This window comes from Neovison vison, chromosome 2, assembly GCF_020171115.1.
Source record: "Neovison vison isolate M4711 chromosome 2, ASM_NN_V1, whole genome shotgun sequence".
NCBI classification, from domain to species: Eukaryota; Metazoa; Chordata; class Mammalia; order Carnivora; family Mustelidae; genus Neogale; species Neogale vison.
This window is the reverse complement of record NC_058092.1, coordinates 232,495,780-232,515,498: the sequence shown is the minus strand read 5'-3', so window position 1 is coordinate 232,515,498 and position 19,719 is coordinate 232,495,780. Positions and strand designations below refer to the sequence as shown.

The 19,719-nt window shown below is 43.1% G+C and overlaps 1 protein-coding gene across 1 annotated transcript in view; it reads left to right on the top strand.

Annotated features, from left to right (window-relative positions):
• CPXM2 (carboxypeptidase X, M14 family member 2) overlaps window positions 1–19,719 on the top strand; it is a 123,525-nt gene that overhangs the window by 67,633 nt on the left and 36,173 nt on the right. Inside the window, exons 5-6 of the mRNA XM_044240690.1 lie at window positions 15,386–15,470; window positions 16,410–16,560. Coding sequence (XP_044096625.1) covers window positions 15,386–15,470; window positions 16,410–16,560 — 236 coding nt within the window. The remainder of the gene's footprint in view (window positions 1–15,385; window positions 15,471–16,409; window positions 16,561–19,719) is intronic.

Below are 19,719 nucleotides of genomic sequence, written 5' to 3'. Positions count from 1 at the left end.
CTTTCCTCTGTAGCTTTTTTGCTTTTCCTGGAGGTAATAATCATTTCTTTTTAATGGTTCCTTGGTTTTCGGTGCCTATGCCAGCCCATTCCATTGCTTCCTGAGAGACCTGAAAATCTTCCCTGAATACATCTATAATATCAGCAATCGGGTCTTTTCTTTTCTCCCCGGAGATCCCCCTCCTGGAGTCATGGGGCCTCTGCTGACGTCTGGTCTGCAGGCCTGTGGCCGAGCTCTGGCCCGCCAGTGTTCCTGCTGGAATTCTCTTCACCTGTCTCCTGAGTTGTATTCCGTGTTTCTTAGATCCCATGTCTCGGTTTTTCCATTTATTTTGGTGGCATCTGTCTTCTGGGAATGGAGCATAGGAGGTAAAATTCTGGATTCCTTGAACGTCAGCATAAGCATTCCTGTTGACCTTGCCCTTGATGGGTAGTTTGGAAATAATTTTCCCTAACAGTTTTCAACAGCTTTATTGAGATAATAGTTCCCATAAAATATAATTCACTCATTTCACATGTACAGTTCACTCTTTTTCCTTTTTAAAAAGATTTTATTTATTTATTTGACAGAGAGAGATCACAGGTAGGCAGAGAGGCAGGCAGAGAGAGGAAGGGAAACAGGCTTCCCGGTGAGCAGAGAGCCTGATGCGGGGCTCGATCCCAGGACCCTGGGATCATGACCTGAGCTGAAGGCAGAGGCTTAACCCACTGAACCACCCAGGGCCCCCAGTTCACTCTTTAATGTATTCATGGAGTTGGGGTATCACCACGATCGCCATTTTGAGAGCATTCTCATCATCTTGAAAAGAAAGCCCTTACTTGTTACCCCTCAAAACTTGGAACATTTTCCATTGCCTCTTTACCTTCAGAGTTATAATATAGGCATCTGAGGATATTCATACTTGTAAATTTTAAAATTATTTTTTCAATAAAATTTTAGGGATTTTTTTCTATGTTCCTTGTGCTAAAAACTACCCAGTATGTGCCATATAACTGGCACTTGATGTGACCAGGAAATAAGGAAAATTGTATTTTTTGGCTTGGGAAATTCTCATTTTTCTTCTTCCTCTTCCTCCTCCTCTACCTCCTCCTCCTCTTCTCCTCCTTCTCTCCATTCCTCCTGCCAATTTTTTTGGAAATTACTACTATTTCCATGTTGAATCTCTTGCATTAATTTTTTCTTTCTGCCTTAAAATGCTAACCAATCTTCACTTTGTTACCTCCTTTTCATCTGCCGTGTTTCAGCTCACACACCACCTCCCAGAAACTTCCCGGCACAGCCCCAGACTCAGTCAGCCCGGCCCCACCCCCCACGCCTACCATGTATAAGCTGCCCCCGTTTCCCCTCTGAATAATGTCACGGTGGCAGTTCAGTCATTTACTGTATAATTACTTATGCGATCCCTGTCTTCCCCACCAGACAAAGCTCCCCGACGCCGGGAGCCAGGTCTGCGTTGGGATCCTCTCTGCCCCGGCGCCCCGCACACCCTCCCTCCACCTGCTGCTGACGCATGTTTGGTGCGCGCGGGAGCAAAGGTGGCATCCGTGCTGGGAGGGACAAGGTTTGAGCTGAGGTTGTCACAATTTATAAAGACGAGTTTCAGTAAGCAGAAAAACAGTGAACACTGTCCAGAACGTTTGGGAGAAAGCCAGTTTCTGTTCACTGAACAGCTAGTTATCCCACGAGGCTGTCAGGTGGCTGAGCGGTGTTCCATGAGGTCGCCGCAGTCCCCACCTTCTCCATGGGTCGTGTGTGTGTTTCCAAGTCCTTCCCGTTATTTAGGCAAATCAACAGGAGCAGGTGGAGGAAGCTTGTATCCCGTGATACCCATCCCGACAGGTAAACTGTCATAAGCCCCTGAAAACTTTGTGCCTCAGTTTCCTCACTAATTAATCGCCAGTGACGCTTATCCCTTCCTTAAAATGGGTTTGAACAAAGAAAGTGGAGAGTTATCGTGTTGATTTTTGAATTGTCAGGTTGGGGTTTCTAAGCTTCGGTACTGATGGCACCTTGGGGTGGAGCTCTCTTAGCTAGGGAGTTTGTCCTGTGCATTTTCGGACAGTCTGCGACATTTGTGGCCTCTGCCCACTAGAGGGCCCCCTGGTAGCACCCTGCTTGGCACCCTAACGCCCCAGTCGTAACAGTCAGAAATGTCTCTAAAGGTTGCCACATGTCCCCTGGGGGCCAAAATCACCCCCTAGTTGAGAAACATTGTGATACACAGGGACATGGGGTCTTTCTCCAGTCAAGTATGATAGTGCCCAGGGCCAATGGCACTCCCCAGTGCCGGGGAGACACACTCCTACGGTGTCTGGAGTGTTCAAGAGAACATATTGAACATTGGCCTCAATTTGGAAGAGTTTTCAGAAGTCTCCCGCGGCCAGCACAATGACCCACTTGTTCTTGCCTGTTGGCCTCATGATGGTTACAAAACAGAGTGAACCTCTTTCTGGAAGTGTTTCTGACATTGTGTTGGAGAGGCCAAATGTTTTAAGAAACTTAAACTGTGGTGAGGGGAGTGTGACATCAAACATTGATTTGCCAGATTGGAAGGAATTTCCTTAGTGTGTTTTTGAACTCTACGGCCCATTCTGGGAGAGAGATTGGTGTGTTGGGGTGGGCAGTGACTTCGACTTCTGTGGCTGCCATTTTCTGGCCAAGCCGTAAGCTTCCCATTCACTGCCTAGAATTAGGTAACTATTGTTTTATCCTGCGGGAACCAAAGTGGTAGGACATGTTGGGACCCACAAGCTTAGGGAAGGGTCTGGAAGGAGTCTAAGGATGGAGCTAGCATCAGAGTGGGGTTCTGAAAGTTGTTTTAGTGACCATACATCACCCTGTGTTTGTATTTGCAGAAAATGAGATTATTTACAAATATTGAGAAATGTTGATTGTGAGGTTAAGATGTAAGCATTTTTTTAAAAAGGTTTTATTTATTTATTCATGAGAGAGACAGGCTGAGGGAGAAGCAGGCTCCCCGCTGAGCAGGGAGCCTGATGCGAGACTCGATCCCAGGACCCTGAGATCATGACCTGAGCCGAAGGTAAACACTTAACTAACTGAGCCACCCAAGGGCCCCAAGATATATAAACATTGTTAACTGAGAACAATTACTTACTATGTACCAATGTGCCGCTCCAGAGAACTTGTGAAAATATTGCAAACATCTGGGGATTGATCCAGGGATACTGAAATCCTGTAGGTAGAGCCGAGGGTAAAGAGGAGGAGATGAAGGGAGATAGGAACATCCAGTTTCAGAGAAACAGGAATACGCGTGATCCGACCTCTCCCTCCCGACCAGCCTCGTTCACAGCCACATCCTGCCTGAGAAACTTGGCTTGTTCTCAGATGGAGTAAGACCCTGCGTGTGGAGGCATTTTGTAAACCGAAGTGCCATATGAACTCTGAATGGAAAATGCTAGTACAGTTGCTCTCTCAAGAAAGGAAAAATTGTGTGTTTACATGAAATCCCTTCACAGAGATGCTTGTGCCATTTTCCTGCGCAGAAGCCTGTTACACAGCATGAAATAAATGTTTTAGCTTTCTCAGGATGTGATATTGGATAGATACAAAAGAACTGACGTAATATAGGTAAATGTAAGGTATTAGCATTACAGTGAAACCCACACTCCTGAACCCGTTTACGCCCATTACGTAGAAATTAACTCTGTGCTCTTTCCTGATCCCATATGTGCTCCCTTTTGGGAGTGGACCCATTCTCCTCCTGAGGGGTTCATCATTCCCCTGCCACTTAAAAACAGTCTTATCGCTGTGTGTCCCACAGGCCAAAAAATTCCCTTTCTTGTTTTGACCTTTGCAAAAATGATTTTATACTTTAGGTGGCTTTCAGAACTTTGCTTTTTTTTTTTTTTTACCCAATATTATGCTTCAAAGCTTGACCATGTTGTTGCCCGTGGTTGTGATTCATCCATTCATATTGTTCAACCCTGGGATTGTGCCATTTATCCACTCTTCCTTGGTGAAGACTGGATTTCTCCCTTTTCAACTTTCCATTGTTTTATTTTATTATTTTATTGTTTTATTTTATTTTATTTTATTTTCATTTTTTTGCTCTTAAAAATAATGTTGCTCCTTCCATTCTTGTATCTGTCTCCTGGAGCACATGTACAAAGAGATCTCCATGATTTGTATTTAGGAGTAGAATGTCTGAGTTGGAAAGTATGCAGATGTGGAGCTTAACAGGAAAGCGACAAATTGTCTTCCAGAGGGGCTGTCCGAGTACCCTCGCTTTCTCGAGTGTTTTAAGAGTTGCTTGACATCCTCACCAACTTCCTCCTTCATTATCGATATAAAGAGTATAAAGCCGTGTCTTTCATCATAGACCTAACTGGCATTTCCCTACCACTAATACCGATGAACTTCTTTTCCTCTGTTTACTTGCATGTGTGATACCTTTACTATGAAATACCTGTCATGTTTCTCTCCATTTATATTGTGTTTTTTTTCTATGTTTCATTGATTTATGGAAGTTACAAAACATATTCTGAGTATTCATACGTTAGCTAAATGGGGTCAAAATATTTTCCCCCAGGTTCAAGTTTCTCTCACTGGTTTCTTTATTATGTCTTTTGAAAAGTAAAACTTTAAAAATTTTTTTTGGTTTGATTTTAATTTAACTTTAGTTTTTTAGAGAGAGAAAGAGTGTGTACATGAGCTTGCAAGTGGTGGAGAGGGGCAGAGGGAGAGGGAGAAAGAGAATCTTAAGCAGGCTCTGAACTTGGCACAGAACCCCCCACAGGGTTCCATCTGAGATCATGACCTGAGCCAAAATCAAGAGTCAGAAGCTTAACTGACTGAACCACCCAGGTATCCCAAGAAGTTTTACATTTTAACGCAGCTCAATTTATTTATCTTTTATGGCTAGATGGATTGTGTTTTACATATGAGATCCTTCCATACCTCATGGTTCTGAGGTAGTTCTCCTATATAATCTTTAGTTTTTATAAGTTTTTAAAATAGTTTATCAACTCAATAATGATTTTTATGAAAGATGTGAAACACAAGGTCCAATTTCAGTTTCTTTTAATATAGATAACCAGTTGCCTTGAGACCATCTAGTTAATAGTTCATTTATTTTCTGCTGATATGCGAGACATCTCTATCAAGTTTATATATGAGTATGGGTCCATTTCTCGGCTCTCAGTTTTGTTCAGTTTATAAATATATGTCCACCATTATCACAATATCTTAATTACTAAAGCTCTTTAAAGTAAGTTCTAATATCTTGATAGGACATTTCCCTCCACTGTTTCCTCTTTTCATAAAGTATCTTGATTATTTTCCTCCATATAAATTTTAGGATCAGTTTGCCAAATTTCTTTAATATGCTCTGGGATTTTTGGTGAGAATTGACATGTTTACAGTATTTTTCTATCCACAAACATGGTATAGATCTCCAGTTCTTTATAGCCTTTAAAACGTCTTTGAATGAAGTTTTCTCCATAAATGTCTTACACGTCTTTTGTTCATTTTATCTCTGAGTGCCTCATTTTTGGCTGCTAGTGTCTAGAACTGTAAAGAGTTTTGTATAGTAGCCCTATATCCAGTCACCTTGCTGAACTATCTTAGCAAGTATAATAATTTTTCGAGTTTCTTTTGAGTTTTCCTTGTAGACAGTTAAGTTCTTCAGGATTTAAATTTGTTGCTGTTTCTTTCTCATGGAGAATGGTCATGTGTTTCATGGTTTTTAAAAATTGTGAGCCACCATGGGGTTGAATTGGGCAGAACCTCTGAGAGCTTCAATGGAAGACTCTTCTTGAGAAAGGATTTGTGTTTGGTTCTTTGGGGAGCCAAGCAGATGCTATGGTTCTGATACCATTTCAGTCCCCATTGAGGGTCCAGGGAAAAGTCCCTGGTTCAGCTTCTCTTACTTTTGTTGTCCTGGTTTGATCCCAGTACTGTTCTGTGCCTGTGCATTTCCCCCTAAGGCAACACCCCCCACCCCAGCTCTTTTCTTTCCCTTGGAGATTTCCTTTACTTGCTTGCAAGCCCACTGATGGCTTAAAACATTCCTTTGTTTTGTGTGTAACCAGGATCCAGCTGCATTGTAGCAGACGGCTTGGCAAGCATTTAGTCTGCCATTTTGTTGGTGGCAGGCGTTCTCGGTTTTTATTTAAAACAAAGCAATGTCAGGTAGTAAAATATCTGAATGTGTCCCAATTTTTTTTATAGCACCCCCCCACACCCCGTCTTCTCTATTTTCCTGATCTGAAGGTGGGCTGAATTGGTATGGAGTATAGTAATCTCACAAAAGATTAGGGTTTTTGCTTTTTGTTTTGTTTTGGTATTTATTTATAATTTGTTTGTTTTAAGTGAGGGAGCTGGCTGACGCCCAGAAGAGCGTCCCTCCCTCTTTCTGCAGTCAGGAAGTCTTTGACACAAATGCTTCTTTACTTGGGCTTCATTGCTTTGAGTTGAAATCTCCAGTAACAGAGAATTAAATGTCAAGGTGGTTTTGTGAGGTGGAAAAATCTCTCTGAGGCAAGTGGAAAAAAGCCACAAAGTGCTGCGAATTTCAAACCTTCCCCAAGGATTGAGAGAGTAGGAAACATGGCCATTACAGCTCCAAGAGCTTCGAAGAGGGCTCTGTAATAACAGTGGATGTGGTTGTAACAAAATAAAATACACAGCTTTTGTGTCAGTGGGGAGGTCGACAGCACTCGCTAGCCTGCCCCCCACCCTTCATTCCTCTGAGCCGCACACCCTTCCGCTCTACCCCCTGCCAGTGGCCTCATCATCACGCTTCATCATATTCTTTTCGAAATTTGCAGCTTACCTCCCCGTCTCCTCATTAACCTCTACAGCTCTTGAGTAAAGAGATCATATATAATTCACCCTTTTTTTTTTTTTCCCCGAGGCTGGCATGCTATCTGTCCTATAGGAGCTGTGGGGCGAGGAGCAGGACTTAACACATTCCATGTTTTCACGTGGATAGAGCTTTCTGGCAAAACTCAGTCCTCCTATAGCAGTACTGATTGGCAGAAATACCTCTTCTGTCATCCTGGATTATCAACTTTCTTAATTTTAATTAAGATATGATTCTTAATTTCTTTATGGCTGTGTCAGATGGTTACCATTACTGACTGGGGTACAAAGGGTTAAGCTGGAGGTGTGGTCACTTCCTGGAAGTGTCTGGAGGAGCACCTGAATTCGTTCACCGTTCAACTGTAGTCCTATACGTTGTATAGCGCTGGACATTGTCTTCACTGGGATAGTGTCCTTCTTCTTAAGAGTGTAGGTGTGCAGATCGATTACAGTGTTCCAGCACTCTGCTCAGACTGCGCATGTGTTACCTCATTCACGTCTGGATTCACTGTACAAAGACATAAAGTTGGTGTCTTGTCCCAGAGCTGGAGCTTGGGGTCATGCAGCCCTCATACAGGTCACAGCCAGTAAGTGGAAGAGCTAGGATTTTACTTTGGGCTTCTTGCCCTCAAAGCCTGGGGTTTTAACCACTATACGAGTACAACTCTCAATCTATAAATTAACATGTAACCTCCTTGTAGGTTTCCTTATTATTTTCAGAAGGTTTGGCAGTTTGTCAGTTGTTTTGTTTTTGTATTTTAAGATTTTATTTATCTATTTGACAGAGAGAGAGAGAGAGAGAGAGATCACAAGTAGGCAGAGAGGCAGGCAGAGAGAGGAGGAAGCAGGCTCCCCGCCGAGCAGAGAGCCTGATGCAGGACTCAATCCCAGGACCCTAAGTTCGTGACCTGAGCTGAAGGCAGAGGCTTAACCCACTGAGCCACCCAGGCGTCCCCTACTATTAACGTTTTAAATGAGTACAGTCTGGTTGCTATGATTAATAAAATAATTTTGAAACATGATTATTAACTAAAGTGCCTGGTTCACTTATTATTAACCAACGCCTGGTTAATGTTACTCACTAAAGTGCCAGATTTCCCTAATGCCTTTTTTTCTTTTCCAAAACCCCATCCAGGACAACACATTTTTTTTAAAAGTTTTTATTTATTTATTTGAGAGAGAGAGAGAGAGATTGAGCACAAGCAGGGGGAGCAGCAGGCATAGGGAGAAGCAGTCTCCCTGCTGAGCAGAGACCCCAATGTGGGGCTCGATCCCAGGACCCTGAGATCATGACCTGAACTGAAGGCAGAGACTTAACCCACTGAGCCACTCAGGCACCCCAGTTTGTCAGTTTTACAGAGTTAGTCAGTGACAAAGTGGGATTTGAGCTACAATGCTTAGCACCCGTGTCTCTGCTCACACTCTTACTGTACAGTTACCAAGTGCCATGACAGTAGCTTCCAGGTGTGTGTATAAATGAAAAAATGCCTCAGAAGCCTGTCTAGTCAAATGTTTCATGTTCTGAAAGAAAAGAAATGTCAACCTAGAATTGCCAGCAAAAATATCATTCAGAAATGAAGATGAAACAAAGCCATGTTCAGACAGTAAGGACTGCAAACATTTATTGCCAACATACCTGATTTAAAATAAATATCTAAGGGAGTTCTTCAAGCAGAAAGAAAATGATCCAGATGGAAATATGGAAATGCAAAAAAAAAATGAGGAATACCAGAAAGGGTGGGGTGCCTGTGTGGCTCAGTGAGTTAAACTTCAGACTGTTGGTTTCAGCTCAGGTCATGATCTCAGGGTTGTGGGTTTGAGCCCCACACTGGGCTCCGTGCTTGGCATGGATTCTGCTCCAGACTCTTTCTCCCTCTCCATCCCCCCAAATAAATAAAATCTTAAAACAAAAAGTACCAGAAATGATAAATAAGGAGACTAAATGAAATAATAGTAATTTTTGAAAGACTTTATTTATTTATTTGAGCTAGAGAGAGCTCGAGAGAACACAAGCAGGAGGTGGGGTGGAGAGGGAGAAGCAGACCCCCCACTGAGCAGGGAGCCTGATGCGGGGCTTGATCTCAGGACCCTGGAATCATGACCTAAGCTGAAGGCAGACACTTAGCTGACTGTGCCACCCAGACGCTCTTGAAACAATAGTAATTTGTTACAAAATTTAAAAAATATATAGAATAAAAATGAGTTAAATATTAACTATAAATATACTTAATATAAATATTAACATTAAGATATATAGAGAATTAAAAATTAAAAATTGAGTTCCAAAATAATGTAAAAGATAGATAAATGGACATAAAGTGTTAGATGGTTCTAATATTACCATGGCAGTGGTAAAATTATAATTTGAGTAAGACTAGTGACTTAAGGTTGCATATTGGAATATTTAAGGTAATTATGAAAAGAATAATACGAGTATATAACTATTAAGTTAATAAAGAGAAAATAGAAAAATAAGAATATTAATATAATATTACCAAATAAAAATGCAAAAAAAAAGAAAGGGAAATTTAACAGATGGGTCTAAAAGAAAACAAATCATAAGATGGTAGATATAAATCCAAATATAACATTACCTCTAAATGAACTACAATCTCCAGGAGAGGAATAATATGATCACATTGTACTTAAAGAAGAAACCTCATAAAACTGAGCTACATGCTGTTTACAGGAGACATAGTTTAAATTTAAGGAGACAGAAGGTTAAATGTAAAGGAATGGAAAGAAATACATATACCCTCACCAAAATAAAACAGGTAGCTCTCCTAATATTAGACAAAGTAGACTTTAAGGCAAGAAACACTGACAGAAATAAAAAAGGGAAATTTTTTTAATCATAAAAGAGTCAATCTATGTGACAGTCTTAAATCTGTATGCACTCAATAGCATAGCTTAATTTTTTATATATTTAATAGGAAAGGTTTAGAGAACTAGAAGGAGAAACAGATAAATTCACGGTAAGATTGATATTCTTTTACACACCTCTTTCCATAACCAATAGAATAAGCAGACACAGACACATTAAGTATACAGAAGATGTGAATAACACAATTAGTACATCTGATCAAAATTTTATATGTGGAACACTGCACACCATAATTACCAAAATGACATTGGTTTCAAGTGCACATGGGACATTTGCCCAAACTGACCATATGCTAGGCCATAAGGATGTCTCAGCAAATGTCAAATGATTGACATGATTCAAAGTTTGTTCTCTGTCCATGAAGGAGTTAAACTAGAAATCAGCAATTAAAAGATAACTGGAAAAGTCCCACACCTGGAAATCAAATTATACTCCTAAATAGTTCATGGTTAAAGGAGAAATCACAACTGGAATTAATATTTTGAACTAAACGATAATGAAGATATGACATATAAAAATTATGGCATGTAGCTAAAACAGTGGCCAGAAAGAACTTTAACCTTAAATACATATATTAGGATTTAAGATGGAAAATTAGTCATCTCAAGGAACTATACAAAGTGAACAGCAAATCAAACCTAAAGAATGTGCCAAGAAGAAAATAGTAAAGAGTAGAAATTAATAAAATACTAGTTTATGCCTTAGGAAATTGCTAGTTGTCAACTACTTTGATTTGTAAAAATGATAGTTTCACATGGGTCATATGGTTCCTAACAGGAGACACATATGGTTTTACAAGGTTTCTATAGGAAACAAATAATAGGGTAAACAAAGCCAAAAGTTGATTCTTTGAAAAAGTTAATAAAATGACAAACTCTTAGCTGATTAGGAAAATAGAAAAAAAAATCAACTATCAATATCAAAATTGTAAAAGGGAACATCACTAAAAATGCTGCAGACATTAGCAAGACAATAAAGTAATACTGAGAATAGATTTATGCCAGTAACATTGAAAATAGCCAAAATGTGATAATTCTTCAAAAAGCTCAAGTTACTAAAACTGACAGAAGAAGAAATAGAATATCAGAGTAGTCTAATATCCACTAAAAACATCAGTTCATTTACAAATATCGTCCCTCCAAAACCTGAATTTCAAAAAGTTTGATTGAATTCTTCCAAACATTTAAGAAAGAAATGGCATTTAAAAAAAAAAAAAAACAGAGGATGGAAACAGAGAGTCATTTCCCAGCTATGAGGTTGCATAACCTTGATATCAAAATCTGATGAAAACATTACAAAAAGCAAAATTGTGGAAAAATTTTTTTCATGAGCATAGATACAAGAAATGCTAAGCAATCTATCACTAAACTGAGTCCAGCAGTATATAAGAAAGATTATGTCTCACCATAAAATGGGATTTATTCCAGAAATAGAAGGGTGGTTTAGCCACAATTGTAACTAACCACTGTAATTCACAACTTAAACAGGACCAAAGAGAAAAATCACAAGAACACTCTGATACATGCAGAAAAGGCATCTCAGAAAATTCTATAGTCATTTGTGTTTAAAAGAAAAAAAGTCCTTTTAAACTAGGAATAAATAATACCTTCCTTAATCTGCAAAAAAAATCTGTAAAAGAAAAAAACAAAACTATGGTATAGTATAGCCAGGCCCCTTGCAGTGAGGGGCCCCAGGGCATATGCTGTAGCATCCGCTTGGAGCTTCCGCAGTGGGTCCAAAGTTTGTGTGCACGGACTCATTTCAAGAACTCTAAGTTTTTATAATGTGAGAAAAAAAGCCCCAAACAACATGAATTGCACATTGTCGTTACTTCACTAGAGGGTAGTTTGATAGAAATCAAAAGACTTTATCCAGTGATTTCTGAATATGGACATGATAATGGGGCTGCAGCAACTATATTGCAACAAAGACAGTAAGTGTGAAAAATGAGTAGATCTTCATGTTTTTTGATAACTCTGAGACAAGTATAAGGATGTCTTCTTAGAACTCTGAAACAGTGACTATGGAAAAATGAATGTACACTGAGCCCTTTTGCAACAGCAATGAGAATGAAATAAATCGGGGTGCCTGGGTGGCTCAATCATTAATCATGTACCTTTGGCTCAGGTCATGTTCCCGGTGTCCCGGGATTGAGTCCCGTGTTGGGCTCCCTCCTCTGCGGGAAGCCTGCTTCTCCCTCTCCCACTCCCCCTGCTTGTATTCCCTCTGTGGCTGTCTCTCTCCCTCCGTCAAATAAATAAATAAAATCTCTTTTTAAAAAAAGTGAAAAAATATAACATGGGCAATAGTATGAATTATCAAAGACAAACTAAGCCTGAGTCAAAATGAACAAAGGCTGTTTATCCCTAAGCCCAGGGCACAGGGACCTCTGCCCTTACTTTCATTTCAGCAGGAGCAGTAGAAAGATGGTAGAAAGGAGAGTCAGATTCATATAGTAAATGGGAAACACTAAGGTCTTCTCTGGTTTCCAAATGTTCTGTTAAGGTAGAAATTTTGGCAATGGAGGAGACTTTCTAATTGGTCTTGAGGTACTTTTGACCATGGACTACAATGGGTCCAGCCCCCTATTGCTTGGCAGAGGAGTTTCCACCCCCACCAAATGGTCTGCAAAGCCCACCCAGCCCCATTTGTCCTGCCTGGTCCTTCACTCTGTCCTCCAGGAATGCCAGCTTCCTTCTGCATCCTCCAAAGTATGATGATCTCTTCTTCCTCCATCTATGAGATGTTTATACTCCAGTGGGAGATAAACACACTATCAGATAATTCTAGAAAGGGGTATAAAATTATAAGTGGAATTAAACTATGAAAGAAAGGAACATATAAGATAAGAAATTGGCCAGATTGGAGAATTAGGCCCGCCTTTTCTGATAAGGTTTGAGGGCTGAATGATTTAGAGGCAGACAGTAAGGGTGAGGGGGAAGATGAAAATAGTATATGCAAAGGCCCTGAGGCAAGAGAGTATAATCGTTATCAGGAATGGAAAGAAAGAGCCCAGAAAACAAAAGGTATAAGCAAGGTACTGTGATGAGGATTTTGGTCTTACTACCAGAGAAGGATGGTATTTCAGGCAGGTGGTGATATGGTAATAGTTCATTAGAAAACCAGTGTTTAACTGCAGGATAGATTGGGAGGCAGCTTAAATGCCAGGAGACCAATCAGAGGGAGCTGCAGCAGTCCTGGCTAGAGAGAATGGGCTATGAAAATGGAGAGAGTTGGGTAGATTCCAGAAATATGTGAGAGGTGACATTGACAAAATTTGATGATGGTCTCAGTGGAGGCATGGGGGGGTGCGGGGAAATTGGGGTACCATAGAAGACCCTGGGATTTTGGTTTCCCTGGGGGGATGCTAGTAGTTCTTTTGAAGCAGGAGCTCGGCCTGGCCCAGGTCAGGCTGCGGAGCAGGAGCCATGCACCCATCCGCTGGGGTGGGGTAAATCTGAGATGTTGCTGGGACCTGAGAAGTGGTGAGAGGTTAGGCAGGCAGAGCAAGGGGCAGGGGTCTGCAGTCCGGAAGGGAGGTCAGAACCACATAAACAATTAATTGCCCTTCAAACCTAAGTAGTGGATTTGCCCACATTTGTTTTAAGTTTGAGAAATTATTTGGTTTTCATTTCTTCGTTGGTTTTTTCCTCTCCCTTTCTTTGGACTGCTTATTTTATTTTTTCTTTCTGCCCCTCTCTTACTGTGTGTGTGTTTCTCTTGACGGAGAGGCTTCTCAAGGCCATTGCCTCCGTCTCTATAGGTGGGACGTGCCTCTCACCTCGGCAGCCTTCCCAGATCACTCGGGGGCGTTAGCAGCAGACAGACAGACAGACAGACTGCAAAAGGGACTGTGTTTGCAGGATCTTTAGAGATGATTTGAATGTGGGACCCAGGTTGGTATTTGGGGTGAGCATATTCACAGTGCCGAGGACATGTGCTGTGCCTGGGTCCCTTGCACAAGACACGCCTGCTGCCTGTCGGTCTGCAGGCGTGGGCTCCGCCTTCGCCCTCCCCCCGGGAAGCCCACCGTTTAACCGCTTCCAGCATCTGGCGGGTCTTCAGACAGAGCTGGTGGGGAGGAGAGAAGGGAGAAGCCTCGAGGGGAGGGTTTGTTTCCCAGCACCTATAGAAGCACCTAGGAGGGATTTTCACAAGTCGGTCGGATGAGCCCACGTGAAGACGAGCAGCTCATCTTCCTAGATGAAACTTACTAGACCGTGCTGATTCAGAAACCCAGAACCGCATGGGGTAGATCTGCATCCAGAATCCAAGGAAATGTCACAGTAGGAAAAGGACTCCAAGTGCTTCAGCTGGCAGAATGTTCTAAGGATTGCTGAATTGGTGTTTCGTTCCAGTGTTTTAAAAATTAAAAAAAAAAAAATGATGCTCTGAGAAAATCTATATTTGCTACCAGTTAATGTTATACACAGCTGAGTCTGAGGGACAAAAATGTGTCTTCCGCATGAAGGTGGTTTTGGGGCGTGGCCTAGCAGACTGACCCCCCTCACCCTGGGAAGCCCACTCTGGCTGTTGTCACCTCTGATTTCTGTGCAGCAGAACTTGATGGCGGGTCTGGCGTTGGGCCCAGCGAGCACGGGCTTATCGCCAGGGGTGGGGGGGATTGTCTTCCCGGCTGTGACAGCCGAGGAGGAGCCCAGTGTCTCTCAGACAGTCAAGCTGTTATTTTTGTGGTTGGTGCCATCGAGTTTGCTATATTCCCAAATCATTTTCCCAAGGAAATTTCTAGACCGACTTGCAATTTTTACCGAGGTTAGTTTTCCGCGTGGAACTCTTCTACCGCATGAGAGGTAGATGCTCAGTAGAAAGAAATACGCCAACGTCCGTGGGTCTTTGTGTGTGACCAGCATGCAGGGCTGGCTTGGGACTACACACTGTCCAAGGGGTTTAGGAGTATTGAACCGTCAAGGGCTCACATTAATCTTCTGAGCTTGGTGCTTTTAGGGTCCTCATCTTAATGGTGAGTCAACAGTGGCATACATAGGTCAGTCAAGTGGCCGGGGCCACGGGGAGACTGAGCAGTGGGGCCAGGCTGTGACCCAGTGTTTTCCCCTGCTGGGCCGACTCTTGAGCCTTGAACATGCAGGGGTTAGGGATGCCGACACCTCATACGGTTGGAAATCTTTGTCTAACTTTTGACTCTCCAAAAACAGTTACCAATAGCCTCCTGTTGGCCAGAAGGGAGCCTTACTGTTAGCACAACGGCCCATGAATACACATTTTACATGTGTATTCTGTACTGTGTTCTTACAGCAAAGTAAGTAGAGAAAAGAAAATGTGAGAAAATCTTAAGGAGAGAAAATACGCTGACAGTACTGGCCTGTATTTATCAAAGAAAATCCACGTATGCGTGGACCCGTCTGGTTCAGGGTTCCACTGGATCTTCCTTATTGCTGCACCTCTGTGTAGAAGAGGGGAACTTTGTAAAGATTTATTTATTTATTTATATTTTTGAGTGGGGGCTGGGGAGAGGATGGGTAGGAGAGAGAGAGTCTTAAGCAGATTCCGCACTGAGCGTGGCTTGATCCCGTGACCCCAAGATCCTGACCTGAACCAAAACCAAGAGTCAGAGCCTCAACTGACAGCCTCACCCAGGCTCCCCAGAGCTGAATATTTTAAAATATGTAGTTCCAGTGATGTTTTATTTTCTCGTAGGAGTGACTGGGTGACATCTTTCAAGGTCATGGTGAGCAATGACAGCCATACGTGGGTCACTGTTAAGAACGGATCTGGAGACATGGTGAGTTTCATGTTCCCTCTGTCCATGCCCTTGGTGTGGGGCTGCACAGGTCTCTGCAAAGAGAGGTGACGTGTGCCCCCCTCCGTATCTGCTGATACTGTGTCAACTCAAACCGATGATGGATAATGTGCTCATCCCTTGCCCCCCCCCCCGGCTTCTGTGCCCTGAAGATCAGTGCCCAAGTGGCCCATGTAGAGCTCATGTGAAATTCTGAGCTGCTGAGATGCAGCTTCTTCCACAAGCCACAGGTCATGTGGGGGACATGCAGCACAGCCAGTGTGCCTGCGCCCCTCATAGCTGCTCAGTTGCAAGAGTTTTCCAGCTTTCTTAATAATCCATCTTTCCGCTTCATGATTTGCTCCAGATTAGCCGGTTCTGATCATGTCAGCCTCTGGCTCAGGTTCTCAAGCACATCCATCCTCCTGTGGCGTCCAGAGTCTTCCCTAATCTGACGGCATCTTTGGTTTCAACCTTCTTTCTCTCTTACCCCCTGCACACATTCCTCCTGCATTCCAGAAGTGTGGGCCTGCTGCTCTGCTCCTTCTGAAGCCCACCTCTGGGCTTCTCCAGTCATTCCCTCTGCTTTTTTCTAGAATCCCCCACCCCACAGGTCTAAAGGCCGGTTCAAACGCCACCTGCTCCCTGAAGGTCTGCCTCGTCCTTTCCTTCTTTGGAAATCCCAAAGCTCCGTGGCTGTCCCAGGACACTCGTAGATTTCACCCAGATTATCAAAATATTCCCTCCTCCTTCTCTCTCCACTACCCCAGAAGATGGGGGCTTCCTGAGGGCAGGGTCCATGCCTGATCCATTTCTCTTCACCACCCCGAATGCCCCCCCAGCACTGGGGATTACTTAGTGAAACCTTATGGAATGAGTGAATTTCCCTTTTATCCCTTGAGCTCTAAGAGATTTGGCTTTCCCCCCCTTGTGCATAAGTAGATATTTGAAGGAAACAGTGAGAAGGAGATCCCTGTCCTCAACGAGCTGCCCGTCCCCATGGTGGCCCGCTACATCCGCGTCAATCCGCAGTCCTGGTTCGACAACGGGAGCATCTGTATGAGGCTGGAGATCCTCGGCTGCCCCCTGCCGGGTGAGCCTGCCCTTCCTGACTTGCTGCTGTGGGGGGGGGGGGGGGGGAGGGGTTGCTGATGGAGAACAGGTGCCTAGCCAAGGTGACCGAAAACAAACCAAGCAATATTATTCTCATGTTAAAAAAAAAAAAATACTACATCTATTGCAGAATATTTTGAAAACCTAGCTAAGCAGAAGGAAAATAAATAAAAATCTCCCCTCATCCCACCCCGAAATGCCATGCTTATTTGGGGAGTAGCAAAGTGATGTGCCAGCTGTGCTTGTGTCTGCCGGGAATGGTGCACGTTTCAGGGCTGAAAATTCACTCAACACTACCACTCCGAAGCAAGCAAAAAAAATTAGAGAAAATTTTTCATAGCATATTTAATTGTCCCTGAGTGCTCCCACTACTTGGAGTAGAGGAGGTAGCCAAAATTAATTTTAAATGTGACCATGTACACAGTCTCTCTCTAAGTCGCTTTGCTTGGGTGCCCGTGTCTTTGGGTAAGTGCCTCTTTATCTCCCGCGGCCTATTTTCACTTGATGATATCTGGGTGTGATCTCAGGGCGCCAGGAAGAGGGGGACTTGAAGTCGCAGGTGTGTCCTCTGGAGCCCTGCTGGTATTTTCTCTGGACAGGCTGATCTGGCCTGGCTCATGGCTGGCTTGGTCTAGCCTTTCAGAGCTTGGGAGTTTGTGCCCATATGGAGCCTGTAGATGACCCCGCCATCTGCAGGGCAGGAAGCTAGCTCCTAGTACGTTCCTAAGGCTCTTCATTAAGGCCTATAGGAATTCCTACATCCCTGTGCACCTGAGGTCTGTCCCTAGGGAACAAGCAACACAACTTTGGCTTATATAGTTTTCCTTACTGCCCTCGTCTAGTGGGAGAGGGAGGCTTTGCTACTTCTGGGATTTGCCCAGACTTGGGGAGGGTTATCATCGGCTCTGATGCTCTCAGGAGCCAAGATAGCCAACAGCTATTTCTGTAGCCATTCAGCCCCCTCCCCAACTGTGGACTTAATATTTATTGATTTTCAAAGCATGTTTAATGTTGTTTATTGCTTTTCTCTCAATCCCATAATATCCAAGTTCTTGCTTTGCCAAGTACGAATTTTTAGAACGCAAGCTCTGTATTGGTGAGAAAGATGGGTCTGTCTGCCTACCTACTCACACTCACACAAGACAGATTCTTTGTTATATATTTGGACTTACTAGCTTACAAAACTTTTTTTTAATGTCATTAAAGCTATTAGAGACCATCTGTCTTGTGGATGCATTTATCTAGTCTATAGACAAAAATCCTGTTTGTAATTGCCTTACCGTGGGAAGTTCAGTTGTTTCCAATATTTTGGTTCCATAAAGAACCACACGAGGAACGTCTTTGTTTCCGTGTCGCCGTGTGAGTCCATAATTACTGTGTGAATTGTAGGATTATTCAAGTACAGGATGAGTACTTACGTGAGATTATGATAAATAGGGTCGCTGGTGCAAAGGGCCTAGAGGCTGTTGTAAGCCAGCCTGATCTAGGACCCGGGCCTCCTTTTGTGGCTGGTTGGTCCTGCAGTAGTCACTCAGGTCCTACCTGCTGCCACCCAGGGCCCGCTGGGCTTTCCAGAGCGTGGAGAGTCTGCAGACTGAGACGCAGGTGGGTATCTGAGAGGCCCACTTTGTGCCAGGCCAGGAGGCCTGGATTCCTGTGTCGCTCATCACAGCCTCTGTCTGCTTGCTTGAAAGAGCAGCGCTGTGGTTTCTCTCTGCAGCAGGAACTTATCCATTGTTGGTAAAGGGCAAAGGGCAGCCTGTGACAGAGTCTCATGAAACAGATATTTCCCTGTGAAGTTATTCTTGGTTGTATGTGTGTGTTTGAAGATAGGTCCTTGGGGGTAATTAAACACAAAGGCAGAGTTACAGCATTAATTCTAGGTGGGTGGCAAGGACAGACTTGGACTGGCTTTATTTCCAACACCAAACATTTAGGGCCATCTCTCTTCTAGAAGTTACATAGCAGTCTGCCTAGAGGGGAGCTGGCTTTTGTCCGTGCCTCCTGGTGGCGGTCACATCTGAGGGACTGGGGCAGCCCAGGGGCCCCCATGTCCATATGGGTAAGTGAACCTTGCTCATCGCCCTGCTGCGGGCACAGGCCTTTTGTGGGAGGTAATGAGGCCAAAGACAGAGATGACCCAGCCAACTCAGCCGCTCAATCCCAAGGTGACCTTGTGGTCTAAATGCAATCTCCCAGAGTCTTTTTTTCCGGGAACTCTTGTTTATGAAAAATTCATTTACCTTTGCTTCTGCTCTCTTTGTTCCGTGCCTGCCATCTTCCTGAGAACTCTCCGGTCAGGGCAGAGGAAGGTGGTGAGTCTTCAAGCTTTTGTGAGTAATGTGTCCAGAAATGTTTGAACTGGAAAACGAATTACCGCATGCCATTGTCTATTAATAGGATTTTTAAAGCTCAAAAGGAAAAGAAAATGGAGTGTTGTTTATGGTTACAGTTTCAGTTTTGCAAGATAAGAAGGTTCTAGAGATCTGTCTCACGACAATGTGGATATACTTAACACTAGTCAACTGTGCTCATAAAGTTAGGATGGTAAATCAGACATGTATCAGACCACAATTAAAATTTTTTTAATTCAAAAAATATTTTATTATTCTTTTCCCCCCTCCCCAATTTGTCTATTGGAGCATAGTTGATACACAATGTTACAAGAGTTTCAGGCGTACAGCACGGTGATTATGCTGTGCTCATCCCTGGTGTCGCTCCCATCTGTCACCGTAAATGTGGTTACAGGATCAGACACTGTCTTCCCTGTGCTGTGCCTTTCATTCCCGTGACTTAGTCATTCCATAACCGTAAGCCTGGACCTCCCGCTCCCCTTTGTCCATGTTTGCCCCACCCCCACCCCACTGTCCCCGCACTCGGGCAACCCCCAGTTTGTTCTCTGTACTTACAGATCTGATTCTGCTTTTCATTTGCTTGTTTATACATTTGTTTTTTTGAAATTCCACATGGGAGTGAAATCATATAGTACTTGTCTTTCTCAGTCTGACTTATTTCACTTAACGTAATACCTTCTCGGTTGTTCATTATTTAAAAGTAAAAAAAAAAAAAAAAGAAGAAGGAAGAAAGAAAGAAAAGTCGGGCCGACTCTTCATTCAGCTCCGGTCATGATCTCAGGATC